Below are 19,022 nucleotides of genomic sequence, written 5' to 3' on the forward strand. Positions count from 1 at the left end.
GACAAGGTTAAGTGGAAATTGTTTATGAAACTGTAGAAGTTAAACGCACAGATCTTCTAGTCCAATGTTTCCCAAACGCCAGTCCCAAGACCCATGCTAGGCTGCTGACGTCGAAATGACCCGGGAAAAGGAGACTACAGATCCTTGGTTCTGTAGCTGAGGAACCCTCTTTCTCTTTGTTTCCCTCTCCCCACCTGTGTGTGTGTGTGTGCGTGCGTGCAGTTGTGTAGCTGAGTGTGGGAGCCATTGATCTGGTTTAGCCCCTTGCTGAACAGTGGAATCTGGACCCCAGAGAGGGGAGACGCTCTCAGAAGACAGCACATCACATGCCAGGGGCTTCTGGAGCACCTGTACCTTTCTCCCTTTTCCAGAGGGACAAGGACAGGCAGTCCCTGATCTCCTCTCCAAGGTTTGGCTTCTGAGGATGTGCCCCAGCAAAGTGCCCAGAATATGGACTCAGAAAACTTGAGGTGGTGTCCAAGCTCCATCGTTTAGTGGCTGCTACTCGCTATTGAAGCCTCGATGTCCCCATCTGTAGAATGGGGGTATTGAGGCCTGTCTCGCTGTGGGGTCTTTGTGTGAACGTGCTTTGAAGGCTGCACAGCCCCACTTTTTAACTCTGGGTAGAACCAGACCCAGAATGACTTTTCTAAGGAGAAATCCCACAGGCTGAACTTTCTTCCACTTCCCCCAGCTCCAGGTGGATCTAATATGGAAAGATAATCCTCTCAATGGAGTGGACTCCACCCCACCCTACCCCACTGCAAGGTTTCAGGTACTAGTCTTTGGGCGACACCTGCTGGCCATGGCTGGTACTGCAGCCTCCTCTAGTCAACACCGCAGAGAAACCTTGCCCATCTCCGCGGACATTCACAGCCACACTTTGAGGCAGATGTTATGATCCCATTTTACAGATAAGGTGAGACATGATCTTCCCAGCTCATGAGACTCACAGTGAGTCTCTGACTCTAGGTGCTTCGGCTCCATCTCCTCCATACCTCTTGCTCTTAGACTGTGCAGGGTGTGGAGTCGTTCCCCGCTAGGCACAGAAGAACACCCTAAATTATCCTGAAATGGGAACTGGGTTTAGGGGCATGGCCAGAGTTGGGGTCCAGGCCTAGGCTGGTTGAGAAAGACTTCTCCTTGTGGCAACAACCCCACCAGGCAGAAGACCACCACATCTAGCTGTTCTCCATCTCCAGAGGAGCTAGACTGATGGTAGGGGCTTCAGCTGCAGCAAGACACTCTGAGGAGGCTCAGAGAGGCCGTTTGGCCAGGCTGTGAGGTGAGGGCTTCGGGACAGGCTGCCCCGGGAGCTGATTGATCGTGTCCAGACAGCACAGGCTCAGCTGTTTCAGGTGGTGGCTATCCTGAAGTCCTATGTGTGTGTGTGTGTAGAGGGAGTATGCCTGGCCTAAGCTGCTGCTCAGTCAGGAGGGCACAAAGTGCAGTGATTGAGAACGAGGACTCGGCCTTATCTTTTGTTGAAGCACACTAAAGATCTATGGAGGAAATTATATAAAGCATGAGATTTGCTTCAAAAAAATCCTTGGCAATGGGAGGTGGGGGCGTATGGGAATATAGATGGAACAAGATTGGCCACGAGTCAACAATTGTTGCAGCTAGAAGATGTGTGCATGGCAATTTGTTATACTGTTCTCTCCGTTTCTGATATGTTTTAAATTTTCCATATTAAAACCTTTCTAAAATGTAACAGCAGAAACACTGTCACCACCACCAACGGCAATAAAAAGACTGAAGACTCTGAAGTCAGACTGCCCGGCTCAAAGCCTGGGCATCTCACGCTTACTAGCCATGCGAGTTGGACGACTTACTTAATTTCTCTGTGCCTCAGTTTCATTATCTGTAAATGGGGATGATAATAATTACACCAGTCTTACTGGGTTGTTTTGCGGGTTAACTGAGATTCTACATCTAAAGTACTTAGCATAGTGCTGGGCCCACAGCAAGTGCTCAGTTGTAATAATCCTTATTACTAGGAGTCCATGACTGGTTATAATTTGCCAACAGAAGAATCTACTTTGGCTGATGCAGACAAATAACTGGCCAATTCAGTTCAGCTCCAAGGTTCTAACTGATGAGTCTTGGAAGACACAGCCCTGAGCCGCCCCGTGCCTGGGTGTGTGGGTGTCTCAAATGGGGAGACGCACACCACAGGGCCAGGCTTCCCTGAAACCCTGCAGGGAGGCCCTTCAATGCCTGGTCTGTCCTTTCCCCTCCAGCTTGCCTATGCAGGGTCTGCCCCGCACACAAGCCCTCTCACACCCTGCCTGGTTTTCTCTGACCATGCCTTTCTCTGAGCTTAAGCAGCTCTCTTCACAGACTCACTGAATCTCAGCCCTAGGTGAGATCCTGTAAGTCATCTAACCCAACCACGTGGCTGCCGGGGATGGAGTGGTGAACGGGGCAGACCCAGCTGGTGAGACAGAGGACAACACGACCTGGGCCATGAACACCGCAGTGGATGGAGCACAGGCCTGGGGGTCAGTAGCCCTGGATCTGAGCCCTGCCGCTGACCCTCAAACCATGTGGCCTGGGACGTCCTCCATCTGCTCGATCACTGTTTCCTCCTCTGTGACACAAGGTGCTTGCAGTAGATGGTCTCCAGGTCCTTTCCCACTCTAACCTCTTGGCTCAGCTTATGGACCTCCCTATGTTGCTCTCTATACGTCTCCTTCCCCACTGAGTGCAAGCTCCCCTGGGCAGGGGCTCCATGTCGGAGTTTCTAGGAATGCTGGGAGCTCCTTGCACAGGGGCCAGGAACAAACTTACTGAAAGAATGAATAAACCGACAAGACGTGCTTCCCCTGAGTCGAGTGTGGGCAGTGGTCAGTGAAAGAAGTTTTTAGACCAGAAGTGGGACACAAACCCCCCCAAGCCTCCTACCGTATCTGCCACTTGGAGGTTTGTGATGCCCATTGCATTTTAAAGGCTCTGGGAAGTCCTGCAGTAAAAGAAGCCTATTTACCTTTGGTTATTCCAGTGTTTCCCAAACCTATTGACCATAAATCAGTTTTTGCATATCACCTATCTCCTCATGAAACACTTGGGAAATGAGGTATTAGATCTTTTTGCCTTTTCAGCTGGGTTTGTTTAAACAAGATCAAGTTTGGTAAAGACACTAAGCTGTCAATGCCATCATGGTCTGAAATCGGACCTCTTGCTCCTCATCTCTGCACTCTCAGCTGAAGTCTGCACCCTCACTGGGGCTGAGCTAGGACTTCAGAGTTCGTACTGAGGCTTGCTCAGAGTGTGGACATGGGGCCGGTTGACCCATGCGGTGTTTCGTCTCCCAGCACTCAACAAACGATGAGTCTAATTGTGCTCCCCTCCCAAATGATCCACATCTGTATCATCAGGCTGAGCAGACCAGCTCACCAGGAGTTCACAGGAAAGAGGCTCAGCTTTATTGGCATGTCAGCCTGAAAAAGCCAATAAAATCTTGGGCCACAGTAAGAGCTCAGATACCTATCAAGGGGGGGACAGTTTCTGTCCTCGAGCTGGAGCCCACATCTGGAGTACTGAGTCCACTCTGTTTTTAAGAGAGATGTTGTTAAAGTTGAGTATGTGCAAAAAGAGAAACCAGGAGAGTGAAGGGTCTGGAAATTATGTTAGAAAAGAAGAGGTTGACAGAACTGGGATATTTAGCCCAGCTAAAGGAAGGCTTGGGAGGGCTTGTGATAGCTGTTCTCAAATATTTGAAAAGCTGTCAGCTGGTGGATATTGGGCACATCCTGTGAGCTCCAGAGGGCAAAGGCAGATTGGGTTCAAGAAAGAAAAGAGTGGGTGCGTGATCACAGACAGTAAAATTAGTATGGACTTCTGTGCAGGTAGGGAGCCTCTTGTCTCTGGAAGCTTTTAAGCAGGGAATGCATTCGCACTGGTCTGGCAGTTTGGAGAGAGCCGGTGGGTGAGAGATGGGGCCAGGTGAGGTGAATTCAAGGCGCCACAGACCCCCCGCCGAGTCTATGGCTGTTGGGCAGATATCCCGCGTTGTCCCCACGCCATGTCCTTGCAGACTTTCGCTGTCCCAAACAGCGTTCCAACCACTGCTACGGCACCGTGACTCTGTGACTCTGACCCCCAGCAGGTGGACTTTCCCTGCTCAGGGTGGCTGGAGGGCCTTACTGGTGTCTTCTACAACTCCTGCCCTTTGAGGGCCATCTCAGTCCTCCATGCTGGTGACCCCTGTCACAGTGACAGGAGGGACATTGTCCCACAGGGAGGGTGTAGATGGGATCAGGACAGCACCAGGCTGTCTTCCATCCCTGAGATCCTCTGGCTTCTGGGCTGACAGGTCAGGCCGTGGTGAAATGGCCAGATCTCCTAGGAAGAGGACTTGCATCTTCCAAGTCCAGGCCATTACCAGGGCCTTGACTTCTCCTTCACATGGAGGACAATCTCTTCGGGAGCTGTGGCATTTTTAGGTAACTTATGGGCATGTAGCACTGTACATATACATAAGTTACACGTTGTCTTACATCTCTGAGGCAAGAGACTGTGGTGGGAAGAGCCCTGGCCAGAATCCAGAAAACCTGGTTCTAGGCCCAGCTCAGCCACCGCAGTGTCACCCAAGGCAAGTTCCAGGGACTTGCCTTGGACTCAGATTTTGTAGGACCTGAAGCTTAGAACTTTGGAGGGCCCTCTTTAAGGAAAACAATACGCAACTATGAATACAACATGAGGTACAAACGTGATTATTTATTTAGAACAATAAAGAGATTGCAACAAATTACAAATCTTGAAAAAACTAGTAAATATCACAACATCACAAAATCTGGTCAAATAACATAATATTTGTGTTAACTGCCTGACACCTCCATAAGCTTTTTTTTTTTTTTTTTAACATTACTTCTGCTCACAATTTTACAGACTAGCTTCTGGCTCTGTACATTTCCAACCTGGTTTCTCCTCCATACACACTCACCTCTACTGCAGGCACCTCAGGCCATGGTCATATTGTGATACAACTCCTGGCCCTGCAACGTTGTCACAAAGCCAAGTGAGCGGGCCCAGTGGGTGGTCGTATTCTTACAAGTCATCCCCTATGCTGGGATGGCTACATCGTAGTGCCTGTGAATTCATAAACATATCTCACCCATCCCAGATCGAATGGATCCATCACTCCCTCATTTGGGGGGATCCTGAGTCAGATCCCCAAATGCACACCCGACCCATGGGAAGTCAGAGTGGAAAAGAGGAGCAGTCATAATTGATTGCAGATAAACTGCAGTGTTCCACCAAATTACCAATAATATCTGACCGTGTGAACATATTACTGGGGCCCTGCAGGACCCTGAAACCTAAGTTCTATCAGCTTCCTGGTGGATCAGCCTCTGGGCACATCACACACCTCTCTGAGCTTCAGTTTCTTCATCTTTATAAGGAACAAAACAATTCTGGCCGGATCTTTCTATTTTTGATGAGGATCTGAAATGAAAGAAAACATGAAGCCTTTGGATCCCAACCATGCTGACGATGGAGATGCCAGACGAGCAGGTGTCTGCTGAGACTTCGGCCTTAGGGTCCGTGCCCCTGCAAGCTCCCATGCCCTGCCAGCTGCTCCCTGCTTCCAGGCCAGAAACTCTAATATGACAACTGCAAAGCTTCAGGCTTTGATTCCAGTTAAAGGACATACCTCTGGAAGGTGTGACACGTGACGGTGTAATCAGGTATTTGCAGCCTTGGAGAATGAGCTCGTCCAACATCTACTGAGTGACCCCCAGTGCAAGGAGGCACCAGGCCAGGATCCACAGGTACAAATGGAGAGGGTTCAGAGCCTAACGTCTAAATAGCCACAACACAGGACAAAGGAATGAGAGCCAGAGGCCAAGGAGACATCGGGGCAGGGGGAGCCCAGAGGAGGGCTGGGCAGGGCTGGTCCGGGTAGGCTGGGGAGCCTGATGAGGCCTTGCTGCATAAGGAAGCTTACACGGCCGGAGGAGGGGCCCCGGGTGCTTGAGAAAGGAGGCATGAGGCAGGTAGCCTGTAGGCTTTCCAGGACAGAAGATGCTTAGATACAACTTGAGGAACACCTCTGTGAGTGTCTTATGGGTCAAAAACATTGCAGGATAACTTGGGAAGCCAGCAAAGTTAGCTCCCACTCACGGACTTCCCTTTTTTTCTTCTTCACTTGGTTTGGATTCCTCCCACCCCGCCCCTCCCCTAGAGAGAAGTGTGGCAGGGAGCTTCCGCTCCTCAGAATTCGGACCTCACGGAACCTCTCTGGGTTGGCTTCTCAGCTGGTTTCAGAGCTGTGAGCTGAGAGAGAACAGCGGGAGAGAGACCACGGTGATTCAGGGGACTCCAGCCTCGCTGAGGCTTCCACCGTCCCTGACGAACCCTCCTAAGACTGTGGTCTGAACAAGGGCAGCGGGACCCAGAGGCCCCACCTGTCAGGCAGGAGCCTCAAGGCCTTTGTTCCAGTGAGCTTAGAACCAGGATGTTACAATCCAAATGCTGAGAGGATAAGTGGTGAAATGCACCCAGAGATCCTCTGAGCTAAGCATATAGGATTTTGGTTTAAGGAGCACTGGGGAGGTTTCATGACACACAGTACCTTTTTACATAGGCATCATGGTCTGTGAATTGCAATGATTATCCTGTCTCAAGAAGATGGAAAGATGGAAGTGTTGTAGATACATGTGCATGCATTGAAGCAAAAACTTTGAGGTTTTTTTTGTATTTGTTTGCTTCTGAGTACCTGTGCATGCAAATTTGTATTTCTGTTTCTTTGCCTGCATTAGAGAACATGCATAGGTCTATGGATACACACACACATCCCTTCATGGGGTAGGACTGGGATGGGGGCATATTTGTGCTCACTTCATCTCTGGTGTTAGGAAGGGAACTTGGTGATCATTCTAGCTCATCTCTCTCATTTTACTGGTGAGGAAACTGAGGCCCACAAAGGTAGAGTGACTTGTCCAAGGTCACACAGCTGGCTAAGGTGGCAAAGAGGAGACTAGAACCCAGGATTCCTGATTTGTAGTCTAAGACTCTATAACATTAAAATCAATTACAAATGGAAAAAAAAAAGGTAGGGAACACCTTATTTGTTTTTTCCTCATCCAATCAATGCATAAGTACTAAGAAGGTCAATCCTGAATTAGCTATATAACCCCACATGTTAAGTTTTTAACATTGACCTGGTTCAGTATTGATTCCCTTTATGAAAACCATATTTATGCCAAAGTTGTCCAAGAATTTCAGATCACATATAAAGGCTTTGCTAAAATAATTATATGCCTTTGTTTTTGAAGAAAAGTATCCAAAATATATAAGCTGTTGTTTGAGTTAAACAATAAAAACATCTGTTGTTTCTCATGATGGCTCTAGTCCTAATATAACGTGGCAAAATAATACCCCCAAATATCCATGATTAACCTGAATTGGAGAGGATTCCCCTCCTGGGGCCTTCGTGTGGCTGCTTCAACCAGCCTCCGTGAAACACACACACACACACACACACACACACACACACACCAGCTACATCATCACCCAGCATTCTGCTGCCACCAAATATTGAAATTAATCACTGCTTTTAAATGGATGGCGTGTCCCTATGAGAAATGAATCCCACAAATTTGAGGCTTTAAAAAAAAATGAGGGCATATGCATAGATGCCAGTGCCGAATTTTTGGATTATGTTCAAATTGCATCTGAGCACAGGTGTGCCTTCATTAAGTGTTTGTGTTTACCTGTACACATGAATGTTTGCCTGGGCAACTGTTTGTTCTCACTTTGGTGTGCATATATTTGTGTGTGGGTGTGAGGGCTTCCATCAAATTTGGGACTGTGAAGGAATTGTCCATTTTATCAAAATAAAAAAATAGCCCCTCCAAAATGTCAGCTGTGGGAGGAGAGCGGCAGGGTTGTGGGTGGGCGTGGGTGGACAAGCCGCCTACGCTCCTGGCCCCAGGTTCACTTTTCTCTTGGGGTTCCCTTACTAGGATTCTTGCTGACTCTGCCAAGCTAGCTCCCTCCGCACAACTCCGGTGAAGAGGGGACTTCTGAATACACCTGAGCTGTCATTTTCAGATATTTTCCTAAATAAGGGACAAACCTAGGAAATGGAAAATACAGAAAGCATAAGGACTGTTTCAGGTCCTTCCTTGCTGACGATCTCCCCACGCTCTGCCAGCCTCAAGTGCACCTTCCGTCTGTGTTTCTGTGGCCACTTACCTGGATTCCCAACTCCTTCGCTCTGGCCTTGTTGCTGCGTGGAGTGGGGATGTCATCCCAACCTCCCCTCCTAGAGCTATTCCCTCCCTCACCCTGACAGGTCAAGGTCCTGGGAGCAAAGCCAATAACCTTAGTGATACGTTCACCTCTGCTCACTCTGGGCTTGTCCTATTCAATCCTCACAACGGCTCTCTGAGGTGGGTGCTGGGGCTGTCCCCACTTAACAGGTGAGAGAGCCGGGGTTTGACACACATAAGTTCCCAAGGGTGCACAGCTAGTAAGTGGCACAGTCGGGCTGAGATCTCAGCTCCGACTCCAAAGCCACACTCTTAACCCTGCCAGTACAAAGCCTCCTTGCTCTAGAGAGAATCCTGGAGTCTGCCCTCCTCACCTGCCCAGCCCCCTGTTCCACAGACGAGTCTCCTCTTCAGGGGACAGTCAGACTGTAGTCACTGACACAGTGAATGACCTCGCCCTTCATTTGGCCCTCTACATGCAGTGTTGTGGTACCTTAAAGGCCCCCAGGTGTAACATGCATAAAAGAGACACTCGGGTTATAGGAGGTACTTCAGGTAGATGGAGAAAGGAGGGCTCCCCTCTCTCCTTCCAGCACGGGGGGCACAAGCATCTGTGCTGATGCCCCCAGGCCCACGCAGGGCCCGTCCCCTCCCAGCAGACAGCAGCCCCTTTCATCCTGTCTGACTTAGCAGTTTATTTTAGGCATAGCCTGACCAGGTGCTCAGGGTCAATAGGCTTAGTTTTAAATAACTGGATTCCTCTCAGCAACCGTCTCCTTTAGAAGGGAAGGAACATGACGGAAGGATGATCCCAGCAGGCTAGGGGTGGTGAGAGAGGGGAGCTAAGCCAGAAGACTGGAGACTTCTGGGCTCTGTCATTGCCTGCATGACCTCAGGCAGGTCCATCGCTTCCCTGCTCTGGGCCCCAGGTTCCTCATCTGTAAAGCAGAGGGTTGGGCTGGGTCATCTCAAACACCTGTTGCAGTCTGCCCCCTGTCTCTGTTCTACGCCTGTGTTTACAGAGGACAAAAAAAGCATGCACTTCAGAGTGGTGACCTAGCATCACGGAGCTGAGCCACCAGGGGAGGCAGCACAGTGTCGAGCAAGCAGCTCTGCTCTGGAGTCAGGAGACCTGGATTCTAGTCCTGCTTGTGATACAAACTGGGTGACCTTGAACAAGCTAAGCCTCAACTGTCGCACCTGTTTTAAAAGGAGATGATAAAGCTTCAAACGCTATTGTGAGGATTAGACGGAGCAATTACAGGTGAGAACGCTTTAAACTCTTAAAGCACTATAGAAAAAAAGTGACTGCACCTGGTGGTTCCTCAAAAAGTTAAAAACAGAATTACCATATGATCCAGCAATTCCACTTCTAGGTATATACCCAAAAGAATTGAAAGCAGGGGCTTGAAGAGATATTTGTATATCCATGTTCATAGCAGCATTCTTCACAACAGCCAAAAGGTGGAAACAACCCAAGTGTCCACTGACAAATGAATAGATAACAAAATGTGGTCTATACATACAATGAAATATTACCCAGCCATGACAAGGAGTGAAATTCTGATACATGCCACAACATGGATGAACCTTGAAGATATTATGCTAAGTGAAATAAGCCAGACACAAAAGAACAAACATTGTATCATTCCATTTATGAGGTACCTTGAAAAGGCAAATTCACAGAGACAGAAAAGTAGATGAGTGGTGACCAGGGGGTGGCGGGAGTGGAGAATGGGGAGTTATCGTACAGCATTTCTGTTTGGATGATGAAAAAGTTCTGGAACTAGATAGTGGTGATGGTTGCACAACATTGTGAATGTACTAAATACCACTAAATAGTACACTTAAAAACAGTTAAAATAGTTAATTTTATGTTATGTATATTTTAACTTATTAAAACAGTAAAAGTACACTTTTAAAATTTGGGATACTTTGGCAAAACCTGGGCATGAGGAGTCCTAGGTCTCCTGTCTGACGTTTTGAGAAAGTAAATTTTCTTCCTCTGTCAAATGGAGCTAAACAGCAGCCTCCCTCCCTGCCTCCCTCCTCCACGCTCCCCTCTCCCTGCTCACCTGAGAGAGCAGGTCAAAGTGTGCCCAGCTGGGCGGCCAGAGCGCATCAAGGTAGCCTCCATTATCCTTCACCAGAGAAGTCCAGTCCTGGCTCATATTCTATTCTCAGGGCTCCTGTGGACCCCTTCTCTGGATCCTGTGTGGTCTCTTATTTGGGAATTACAACATGAGGAGGGCTTTCCAACCACATCAACCTTTTCACAGCAGACCTGACCCAGCCATGCCTTTGTCCCCGGGCCTGGCACACAGCAGGTGCTCAACATTCATTTTGTAACTGAGAAGATCCCCTCACTCACGCCCCATCCAATTCCATGCCAACTTTATGCAGATTGGTATAAGGAAGAAACCAATTTCTGCTTGGTGAGAAAGCTATGGGGAGAGGATAGGGAAAGATAAAGGAGGAAGATACACGAGATACTGCAGACATTAAAATATTTGTTGCAAATAATGTCTAAATAGTCACAATGTGCCCAGCGCTGAGGAAAATCCCAACAGAGTGCTGGGGGTGGCTGGACCCGCCTGGGGCTCCCCAGGAGGCGGACGTGCAGAAACGACTAGGGGCTGGAAGGGCATGCAGCCCTGAGCTTTGAAGTGGGGAGCAGCACGGGGCGGCACCAAAGGATCTTAGTCTGGATCTTAGAGCATCCATGCTCCCCCATCCAAGGGGGTAAACTGAGTCCGAAAAAGTTAGGAAGCATTGGCCCCCAGTGACTGGGCCAGGAGACACAGGGCGTCCTTGGCCCAAGCATGGCGGGCTCTTGGCACACGTCTGACACATGCCTGTATGCGACCACAGGATCCCAGCCGGCGGGTGGCAGGGACCCTCGCCTCTCAGACGGCGAACCCGGGTCCGGGCTGTACGGTCCGGGCCCCCGCCCCTGTGCCTGGGCTTGTGGGGCTAGGGGCCTTCCGGGCTCGGGGCTCGCGCGGCGCTCACCGCCCGGGGTGCCGCGGGGGGGCGGGGAGAGCGGCCGCCTAGCCCAGCCCCGCGGATGACAGGAGCCAGGGAGCCGAGGAGGGAGGAGCCGCCGCCGCCGCCAAGCGCTGGGCTGAGGAGCAGAGAGAGCGGGGCGCGGAGTGCGGGCGGCTGGGAGCGCGCTGAGCGGGGGAGAGGCGCTGCCGCACGGCCGGCCACAGGACCACCTCCCCGGAGAATAGGGCCTCTTTATGGCATGTGGCTGGTAACTTTCCTCCTGCTCCTGGACTCTTTACACAAAGGTGAGACCCGCGCGGGCAGCAGGGCGGCGGAGGCGGCGGGGCCGGGGTGCGCGCAACTGGCGGCGCGGCGAGGTGCCCGGCGGGCTCCAGGTGCCTGGGGGACCGACCCCCGTGCATGGCCCGGGGTGGAGCGCAGAGGGGGCAGGGCAAGCACCGAGAGAGGGCCAGGTGAGAGTCCGCCCTGGACCGCTTTACCAGCCACTGGCGCCTGGCATTTTGGGGTGCGCCCGTAGGGGTGGTGAATGAGCCCCTCATCTCCCCGCTCCTTGCCCGGCCACAGTTCTGCCCCGGACCCCTCCCCCAGCCCCTTGCCTGCTTCCTGCGGCTTGGTGGCGCTGGGACCCCGGGGTGCCCTCCGAGTCGAGGGGTCCTCAGGCCGTGACTGTTCACCTGGGAGTCCTCGCTCAATCGGGCCTCGGACTCCGCGGCTTACTCCTCCTCTGCTACCGTGCGCCCCTCCGCCGCCCCGGACCCCCTGCACCGCACCGCATGGCGCTTATCCTCGCCTTGGCTGGATCCAGGGCGGGGATAGCTGGGGGTCCCGAGTGCTGGGGTCCCTCTAATAGCAAGTTTGTTCTCCAAACCCAGAGGTCGCCTTCCCTCAGCCCCACCTCACCCTCCTGCCCCGGGCACTAGCCCCGGCTTCGCTGCGCCGCCTTGGCCACCTCAGGCAGCGCGCCCCAAGGCGCGAGATTCTCCGCTTTGGCGCCTGATCAGCTGGACATGGGGACAAGTCTTAGGTTTGGGGGGGGCGTGTCGCTTTCCCCGGAGAGAAGGCGTTGCTAGGGGTGGGTCCAGGTGTCCGGCATGTCCAGACCTGCTGCTGGGGCGCTGCGCACCTGACCCGAGGTAGTCGGGACGGGGGGTTAAAAAGGGGCAGACATTTCCGGCCAGAGTCACCTGGGCACCGAGTCGGGACCAGGCCATCCCTAGCGGTCGAGCTTCCAGGCTACGGCAGAGGACGTGCCCCCGGGCGCGCAGATGGCGGGAGATGAGGCGGCCGAACTCCGCGCCCTTGCGCGGTGGAGCACACACGCTCGTAGCAGCTCAGCTTTACCTGTTCAGCCCTCTAACTTTTCTCCTTCGCGTCCTAGGGGTGGCTTCTCCCCCCTTTATCCAGGCAGTTGCCCTGGCCGACCTGTAACTCTTGACCCCTAGGCGATGGGGGAAGGGCAATCCAGCAGAGAGTTGGCACTCCAGGAGGGGTCCAATCTTTCCTTGCCGGTGCCCCAGGAGTCTGGAGCCTGCAACCTGCCGGCGCTGACCGCAATATCTCGTGGCTTGGGAAGAAGAGGGTGACCCTTATTTTATTTATAAATACTGCCTGGTCAAAGCCAAACTGAAGGCCAAGATACTGCTGGGGTTTGCCTAGAGATGGGGTGCGGGGTGAGAGGTGGCCTCTGAATCGTGGGCAAAGTAGTTGTTTCTCAGACCCAACGGGGTCCACCGGGTGACACACCAAGGCTGGTCTAGCTGGGTTGGTTAACCCCTTGTCCCCTGCACAGCACCCTCTCATCCCACTTCAGCACAGCAAGAAGCCTGCCTCGCGTTCAAACCCCCCGCCCCCCAGTCTCCCTCTCCCCAGGCTCTTCCTGCCTCCCTCCGCTCCCGCAGGCTGGCTCGGCTCGCAGCTTTAATTACATTAATATTAAAAATACATAAGGTGAAGAGCGGCAGCTTTCTGTCTAGCTAGTTCTCTCTCCACCCCCCAACCCTTTTCCATTTTGTCGGGCGAGAATGCACAGGCCAGAGCTGCTGCCACACTCTTGCCCAGCTTTGTCCTCAGCCCCTCCCCCAGTCCCCCTTTCTGGAGACTTCTTCCAGAGCAGCCGGTGCCCCAGGAGTGGAGCCCCTAGCAGTACCTGAAGGACGCTTCCCTCCCCCTTCCAGAAGCCTGGCATTAATAAATGAAGCCCAAGCTATTTGATAGGGAGGGAGCAGAGGGGGGTGAGGGTGGAGAAAGGCGGAGAAAGGCCCAGAAGCAGACAGGGCAGCCTGAGGGCCAAAACCCTTTCCAACTTGAGAAGGAAGTTGTCACTGGCCTTGGGCCTTTGGGGAGGCTGGAGGTGCCAGGTGAGGCGGCACCTCTGTGGCCTTTTGGTCTGCAGAGCCCTGCTGCCCCTGCCATTCAGAGGCTCCAGCATCTGTGTTGGGCGCCAGGGCGACTCGCCAGACAGGCCTTTCTTTTCCTTCGTGCTTTAATTGGGTCTTAGGTGCCAGGCTGATCCCTGGGGCCTATTCTGCTTGGGGTGGCTTGGTGGTGGGGGTGGTGTAGGCGGCTGGGGAAGATGTGATGCGGTGAGAGCAGGGAAGATGGGGTTTGGTGTATTTTTCTCGTTGGCAGTCACCCCCGCAGCACCAAGGAAAATGTAAATGTGAATGTTCGAGCCTGTTACAGAAAACAATATCCTCTTGCAATAATTTGTACGTCCATCTGTGAGGAGCGGGAGGAGGCAGAGAGAGAGAGAGAAGAAAACAAGATGAGATGGAGCGTCCTCTGGATGGAATTAAGCAGTTATTGAATGTGTTTTAAGCTTCTGTTATTTCCATTCCTCTCGAAATACCTTTTTTTGATGAAGCCTGAGCTCAGACTGATTCCCCAGAATTGAACTGGGAAGGTGTTTTAATAATCGGTTATTGAGTCTCCAATAACTGCCTCATTATTGCCAAAACAAATCTAGGTTTGGGCAGCCAGATGAACCCCAGTGAGGCTCTCTCCGTTGTTACATCCAGCGTGCCAGCATCTGTGTTGCCTGCATTTGCATTTTTACTGTGTAAAAGAACACGCTTCCCCAGCACTAAAATTCCTGTTTTCTAAAAGCCAAAATAATGGGTTGCATTGATTTTTTTTCATTTCCCACCCCAACCTCTCGGATGGGGACTCATGGTTCTTCTCTCTTGAGAAGACCAAATTAAAAGCCTTCGTCAAGCCATTAAGAAAATCTCTAACACTCTGTTCAGTGTCTAATTAAACTGGGTGGGGGGAACACTCAGGGAATGTGTTTTTAAAATCTTGAAATGGCAAACACACCTTAGGAGAAGCGGGTGAAGGACAGTGAGCATCAGAGAGGGGTAGGTGGGCAGAGAGACCTTGGGCTGCTGGAATAACAAGGGGGAGAATGGAATTGCCGTGATGCCCGACAAACCTTTCAGATGCTTTGTGTTTTTGGGCGCCAAAGTCAGCTGCCTTTACTATATTTTTGCAGCAGAATGGGGAGCTCAATTAGAAACGAAAAGCAAGTTAGAGGTTGACCCACACGCCGCACTTAAGTTGAGCAGATCCCAGGAGACTGGCTGGAGAAGTTTATTTTTCTTAGATTGAGGAATGGGGAGGAGGTGGGCAAGCAAACAGAGGGTTTGGCCCAGTGATGCTTGGCTAAAGAAGCAAGGCCCCAAACAGGCAGGCTGGGAGCCCCCAGACACAGGGTGAGGGTCTGCCCAGAGTACTTCATGGGCTGTTGGCCTTTGACAGAGGGGTGCAGACCTCAAACTCCACATCCCTTCTCCATGTCTTCAGGAATTCCATCCTTGTCACTTGGGTGGTCCCCTGCTCAGCCTGGTGAAGGATGATTTTATTTGTGGATGAGTTGAAGGAAGGGTGGTTATGCAGAGAGCTTTTTTTTGGGGGGATGTGGATACCAGGCTGGGAGATTCTTCCCTCCCACATAATCTTGCAGGAGGTGTTTCTTGAGGACATTTGAAGCAGTCAAGAGGAAGAGCCCCCAGCTCTGGAAGTGCTTTCTCAGCCCCCAGCCCAGTAGATTCTAGCTGGTACCCAGGTACCTGAATGGGGTGAGCCACAGGCAGCAGAGATGGCAGGGTGCCAGGAACCCAAGGGCAGGCCCTTGATTTGCATATAATTTGCATACAGATTTGCATGCTCACCTAGCCAGGCCAAGAGCCTCTGCTCTCGGTGAGTAGCCTCTTGATCTGGGCCTCAGTAGCAGCCAGGCAGTGGCTTGTTATTTGCATGAAATGGGGGTGGGGCAGGAGTGTGGAGAAGGACTGGTGTTTTTGGTGGTGCTTCTCTCTTGCCTCTGAGTTTTAGACCTACAGGGGCTCAGCACTGAGTTCTTCATCTGGCGAGGCTGCCCTGGAGCTCGAAATGGGGGTGGGAATGGGTGACACCCTAAGACAGACCAAACGTGGGGTGTGGGTTGTTCCTCTTGTGCTGCAGGAAGAAGAGGGTGCAGAGAGGGGCTCGTCAGCTCTGGGAATCCAGGGCCAACATTAGCCTTCTGGTGAGTGCACCCCCAGAATGGAGGGAGGGGGTGCTTAGGGCTGCAGTCAGTAGTTGGAGAAGCAGCAGCTGATGGGATGGGCATATGAAGTGAGGCAAAATGTTCTCTCATCCTCTTGGTTTGTCAGCATCCAGCTTGAGAGGGGGTTGTGGCTTCTGAGAGATTAGGAGAAGAGCCCTGGGACTTCTTATTCTACCCCTGTTAAAGCGGCTTCGGTCCTGTGCGGTGGTTCCAGTGGGGGCACTGGGAAGGCAGGCACTGGTCAGAGAGGGAGTTTGTGTAAAGAGTTGGGAGTAACGCTTGAGGAGCAAACAATTCAGGGCAGCTGGAGTGCTCCTTCCCAGGGAGCCAGCTGGGATGCCTGCAGTGGGAATGTGGCTCCGGGAATGGTTTTGTCTGCATTTCCAGGGCCCTGAGCAAATCCCGCCCTGGCAGGTGCAGCTCCAAGGCTTCCCAGAGTGTTTTTCTGCACATCTAATGATCTGGGAGGGCCCTGGTCCACTCGGAGCCCACAGAGGTTTCCAAAGGATGAGATGTGGGGCCTTCAGTTGTAGGTGGAGCCTCAGGGATAGAGAGGGAGGTAGAGAGAGGGAGGGCCAGTGGGCAGAGCTTTAAGCCCCCCGACCCCCATTCTTTCAACCAGAGCATTTTATATTTTGGAGTTGTGGAGAAAAATAAAAAAGATTGCAATTCGCTGGTGTGGTGGAAAATTGGAGTCAAGGCAAACCCTTCATTCAGATCCTGGCTCTGCACTAACTTGATATATGGCTTTGGGAGGCTCTGAGCCTCACCTTCTCCAGCTATAGAATGAGATTAAAGGAGATAATGCATATAAAGTAGCCAAAACCGAGTTGGTACTCAATAAACATTAGACCTCTGCTTTTTTCCTGCACTTCTCCCACCCTCTTCCCTCTGCCCCCACCCCAAAAGAGATCATCAGATCCTGTCCTGGGCAGTTGTGTTAACGAGCTGCAGGTTTGGCCAAGCCAACTGGCTTAGACTCGGTAGCAACAAGAAAGACTGTGTGGTGGCCAGGGCAGGGGACATCGCTGCTTCCGTCTATCACCTAGCCTGCAGACTCCACCTCAGCAAGATAGCTGAGGCCATGCAGGCACCTGGGGGGCCTAGCACACCCCCCTTTCCTTGGCCACAGCTGGTGGCAGCAATGGAAAAGTCCAGGGCAGAGGTTGGCTCCAGACTTGGATTTGAAGGTGAAGCAAAGGCCAGTCTCCTACCTGCCAAAGGAAGGCTGGGGATGGTTGGTAAATCTCTACATGGTTGGACAGAGTAGGAACTATCCTGGATTTAATACCACAAAGCATATTTAAATGAGTCACACAGGATAAGCCCCCAGACCTTGTGGCTGGATGGATGTCTGTGTCTCTCCCTGCTGGGATAAGCCTAGCTGTTTTTCAGGTAGTTTTGTGTAGAGAAAACACCCTCGACAGCCCATGACCTCGGGGGTCCCTGGACCACGCTGCCCTCCATGACCCATTCGGCTACAGGGAAGCAGCACATTACCCAGAGGTCAAGTGCTGCCCACAGCAGGTTGTGGCCTGTGGGTTCCACGAGTATGGGGAGGCTGTGAGCACAACAGCCTGTGTGCCCTGTTTAACAGATGTTTGCCCAGCGCTGCTTTAACATGAACAGCGTTAGCCTTGGGTACCACCCCTGCCATCCAGCTGCTGCTCCCCTCGTCTGTTCAGCCACTGCCTGTCCCACCTCTCCGTGTCCTTGCTCTACGTGATGCTTGTTGACAGTTTCCAAGGGCACCATCTTCATTAAGAACAGAGTTATTCAAGCGCTAGTTGCATATCTATTAAACTATATCTGTGTGCTGGAAAGAGCATTGTCCATGGACCTAGAAAACAAAGCTTGGCCTGCCTAATTTAGGCAAGTTACCTAATAGTTCATGTGTGTCTGTTTCCCAATCTGTAAAATGGGCAAAATAAGCCCTATCCTAACTGTCCCACAGGGCGGTTGTTGTTGCATGTGTGTGCGAGAAGGATGAGGGGCACACAATGGTACATCATGTGACAATGCTTTATAAACTGAATGGGGCAACATGCAAAAACACACATGTAAAAACCACAGCAAACCAGTTTTAGCTTTATAAATGCTCTGCTGAAATGTGAGGTATAATTACTGTCATTTCATCATACAGGAACAACGAAGGTCTCACAGCTGTGAGTGGCTGAATCCTCCTCCCTGGGGGCCCCACATATGGAGAATTTTCCTAGCCTTTGCTTTTCATCAACATGGGGAACAGCTGATGAGGCACAGCCAGGCTGGCAGCGGTCTTCTCGGAGCAGACTTGGCAGATTCCCCTGTGGCCCCAGTGCCTGGTGGGAGTGGGAAGAGCTACCTCTGCTCCCTCCCCAGGTCCTTAGATGCAAGTTTATTCCATTGTCCTCTGGACGCACTTCTCCCAGGTGATTCTCCCTGCAGGGAATCCACAGTCTTTATAGGAAGAGCAGTAGGCACAGGGTCCTACCTTGTGCGACCTCATTTGAGGTGACAGCAATTACTGGGATCCAGACCCTGAGAACCCTGCAGAATCAGGGTCATGGACACCTCCCAGAGTCATGGGGTTTGGGGAGGGTGGTGCACGTGCTCTGGGGGTGACTGCTGAGGGTAAAAGTCTTCCAGGTTGGAAGGCACCTTTAAGGACATGGAATTCACCCCCTAGTCAGATGCCTGATTCCCTCGGCAGCCTCACACCAGCCGTTGTTCTTCCTCTTCTCCAGCACTTCCGGCCACAGGAACTCCTTCCTTTCCAGGCAGCCCACTCCTGGTCATACGGCTCTGACTATTATAGGGCTTATCCTTGGAATCAGCCAAGCCCTGTCTTGGTCCTGTACCTTCTGCTTGCTGGTCCTGGTTCCACCTCGTAGGCCACACAGATCCAAGTGAAGCCCTCTTCCTCTTGACAACCCTTCAACCGCATGCAGACAGATGTGCTGCCCAACTGAGCCTCTCCTCTAAGCATTCAGCACCCCTGGTTCCGCTAACGTCTCCTCACATAATGTCATTTTGTTTCTCCACGACACTCCTCCATTCCTGGGTTGCTGGGTTCTGAGAGTGGAGTGGCCAGAATTAATAGAGCAGGGGAGACAGGAGTCTAGTCCCAGTCAGGACACTGGCCTGGGGTGAATGACTCTACCTCCTAGGCCTCACTCTCCCCATCTGTAAATGGAGGCGATTGGACAAAATAATCTCTTAAATCCCTCAAGTGTTAACAATCTAAATCGAGGAATCTCTGGGGA

At 51.9% G+C, this 19,022-nt stretch overlaps 1 protein-coding gene across 1 annotated transcript in view; it reads left to right on the plus strand.

Annotated features, from left to right (window-relative positions):
• The first annotated feature begins 11,369 nt into the window (after positions 1-11,369).
• The window catches only part of DSCAML1 (DS cell adhesion molecule like 1), a 347,819-nt gene continuing 340,166 nt past the window's right edge, over positions 11,370-19,022 (plus strand). The window contains exon 1 of the mRNA XM_058545136.1: positions 11,370-11,515. Within this exon, the coding sequence (XP_058401119.1) occupies positions 11,470-11,515 (46 nt within the window). The 5' untranslated portion in view covers positions 11,370-11,469. The remainder of the gene's footprint in view (positions 11,516-19,022) is intronic.

The sequence above is a fragment of the Diceros bicornis genome, chromosome 7 (assembly GCF_020826845.1).
Source record: "Diceros bicornis minor isolate mBicDic1 chromosome 7, mDicBic1.mat.cur, whole genome shotgun sequence".
NCBI lineage: Eukaryota > Metazoa > Chordata > Mammalia > Perissodactyla > Rhinocerotidae > Diceros > Diceros bicornis.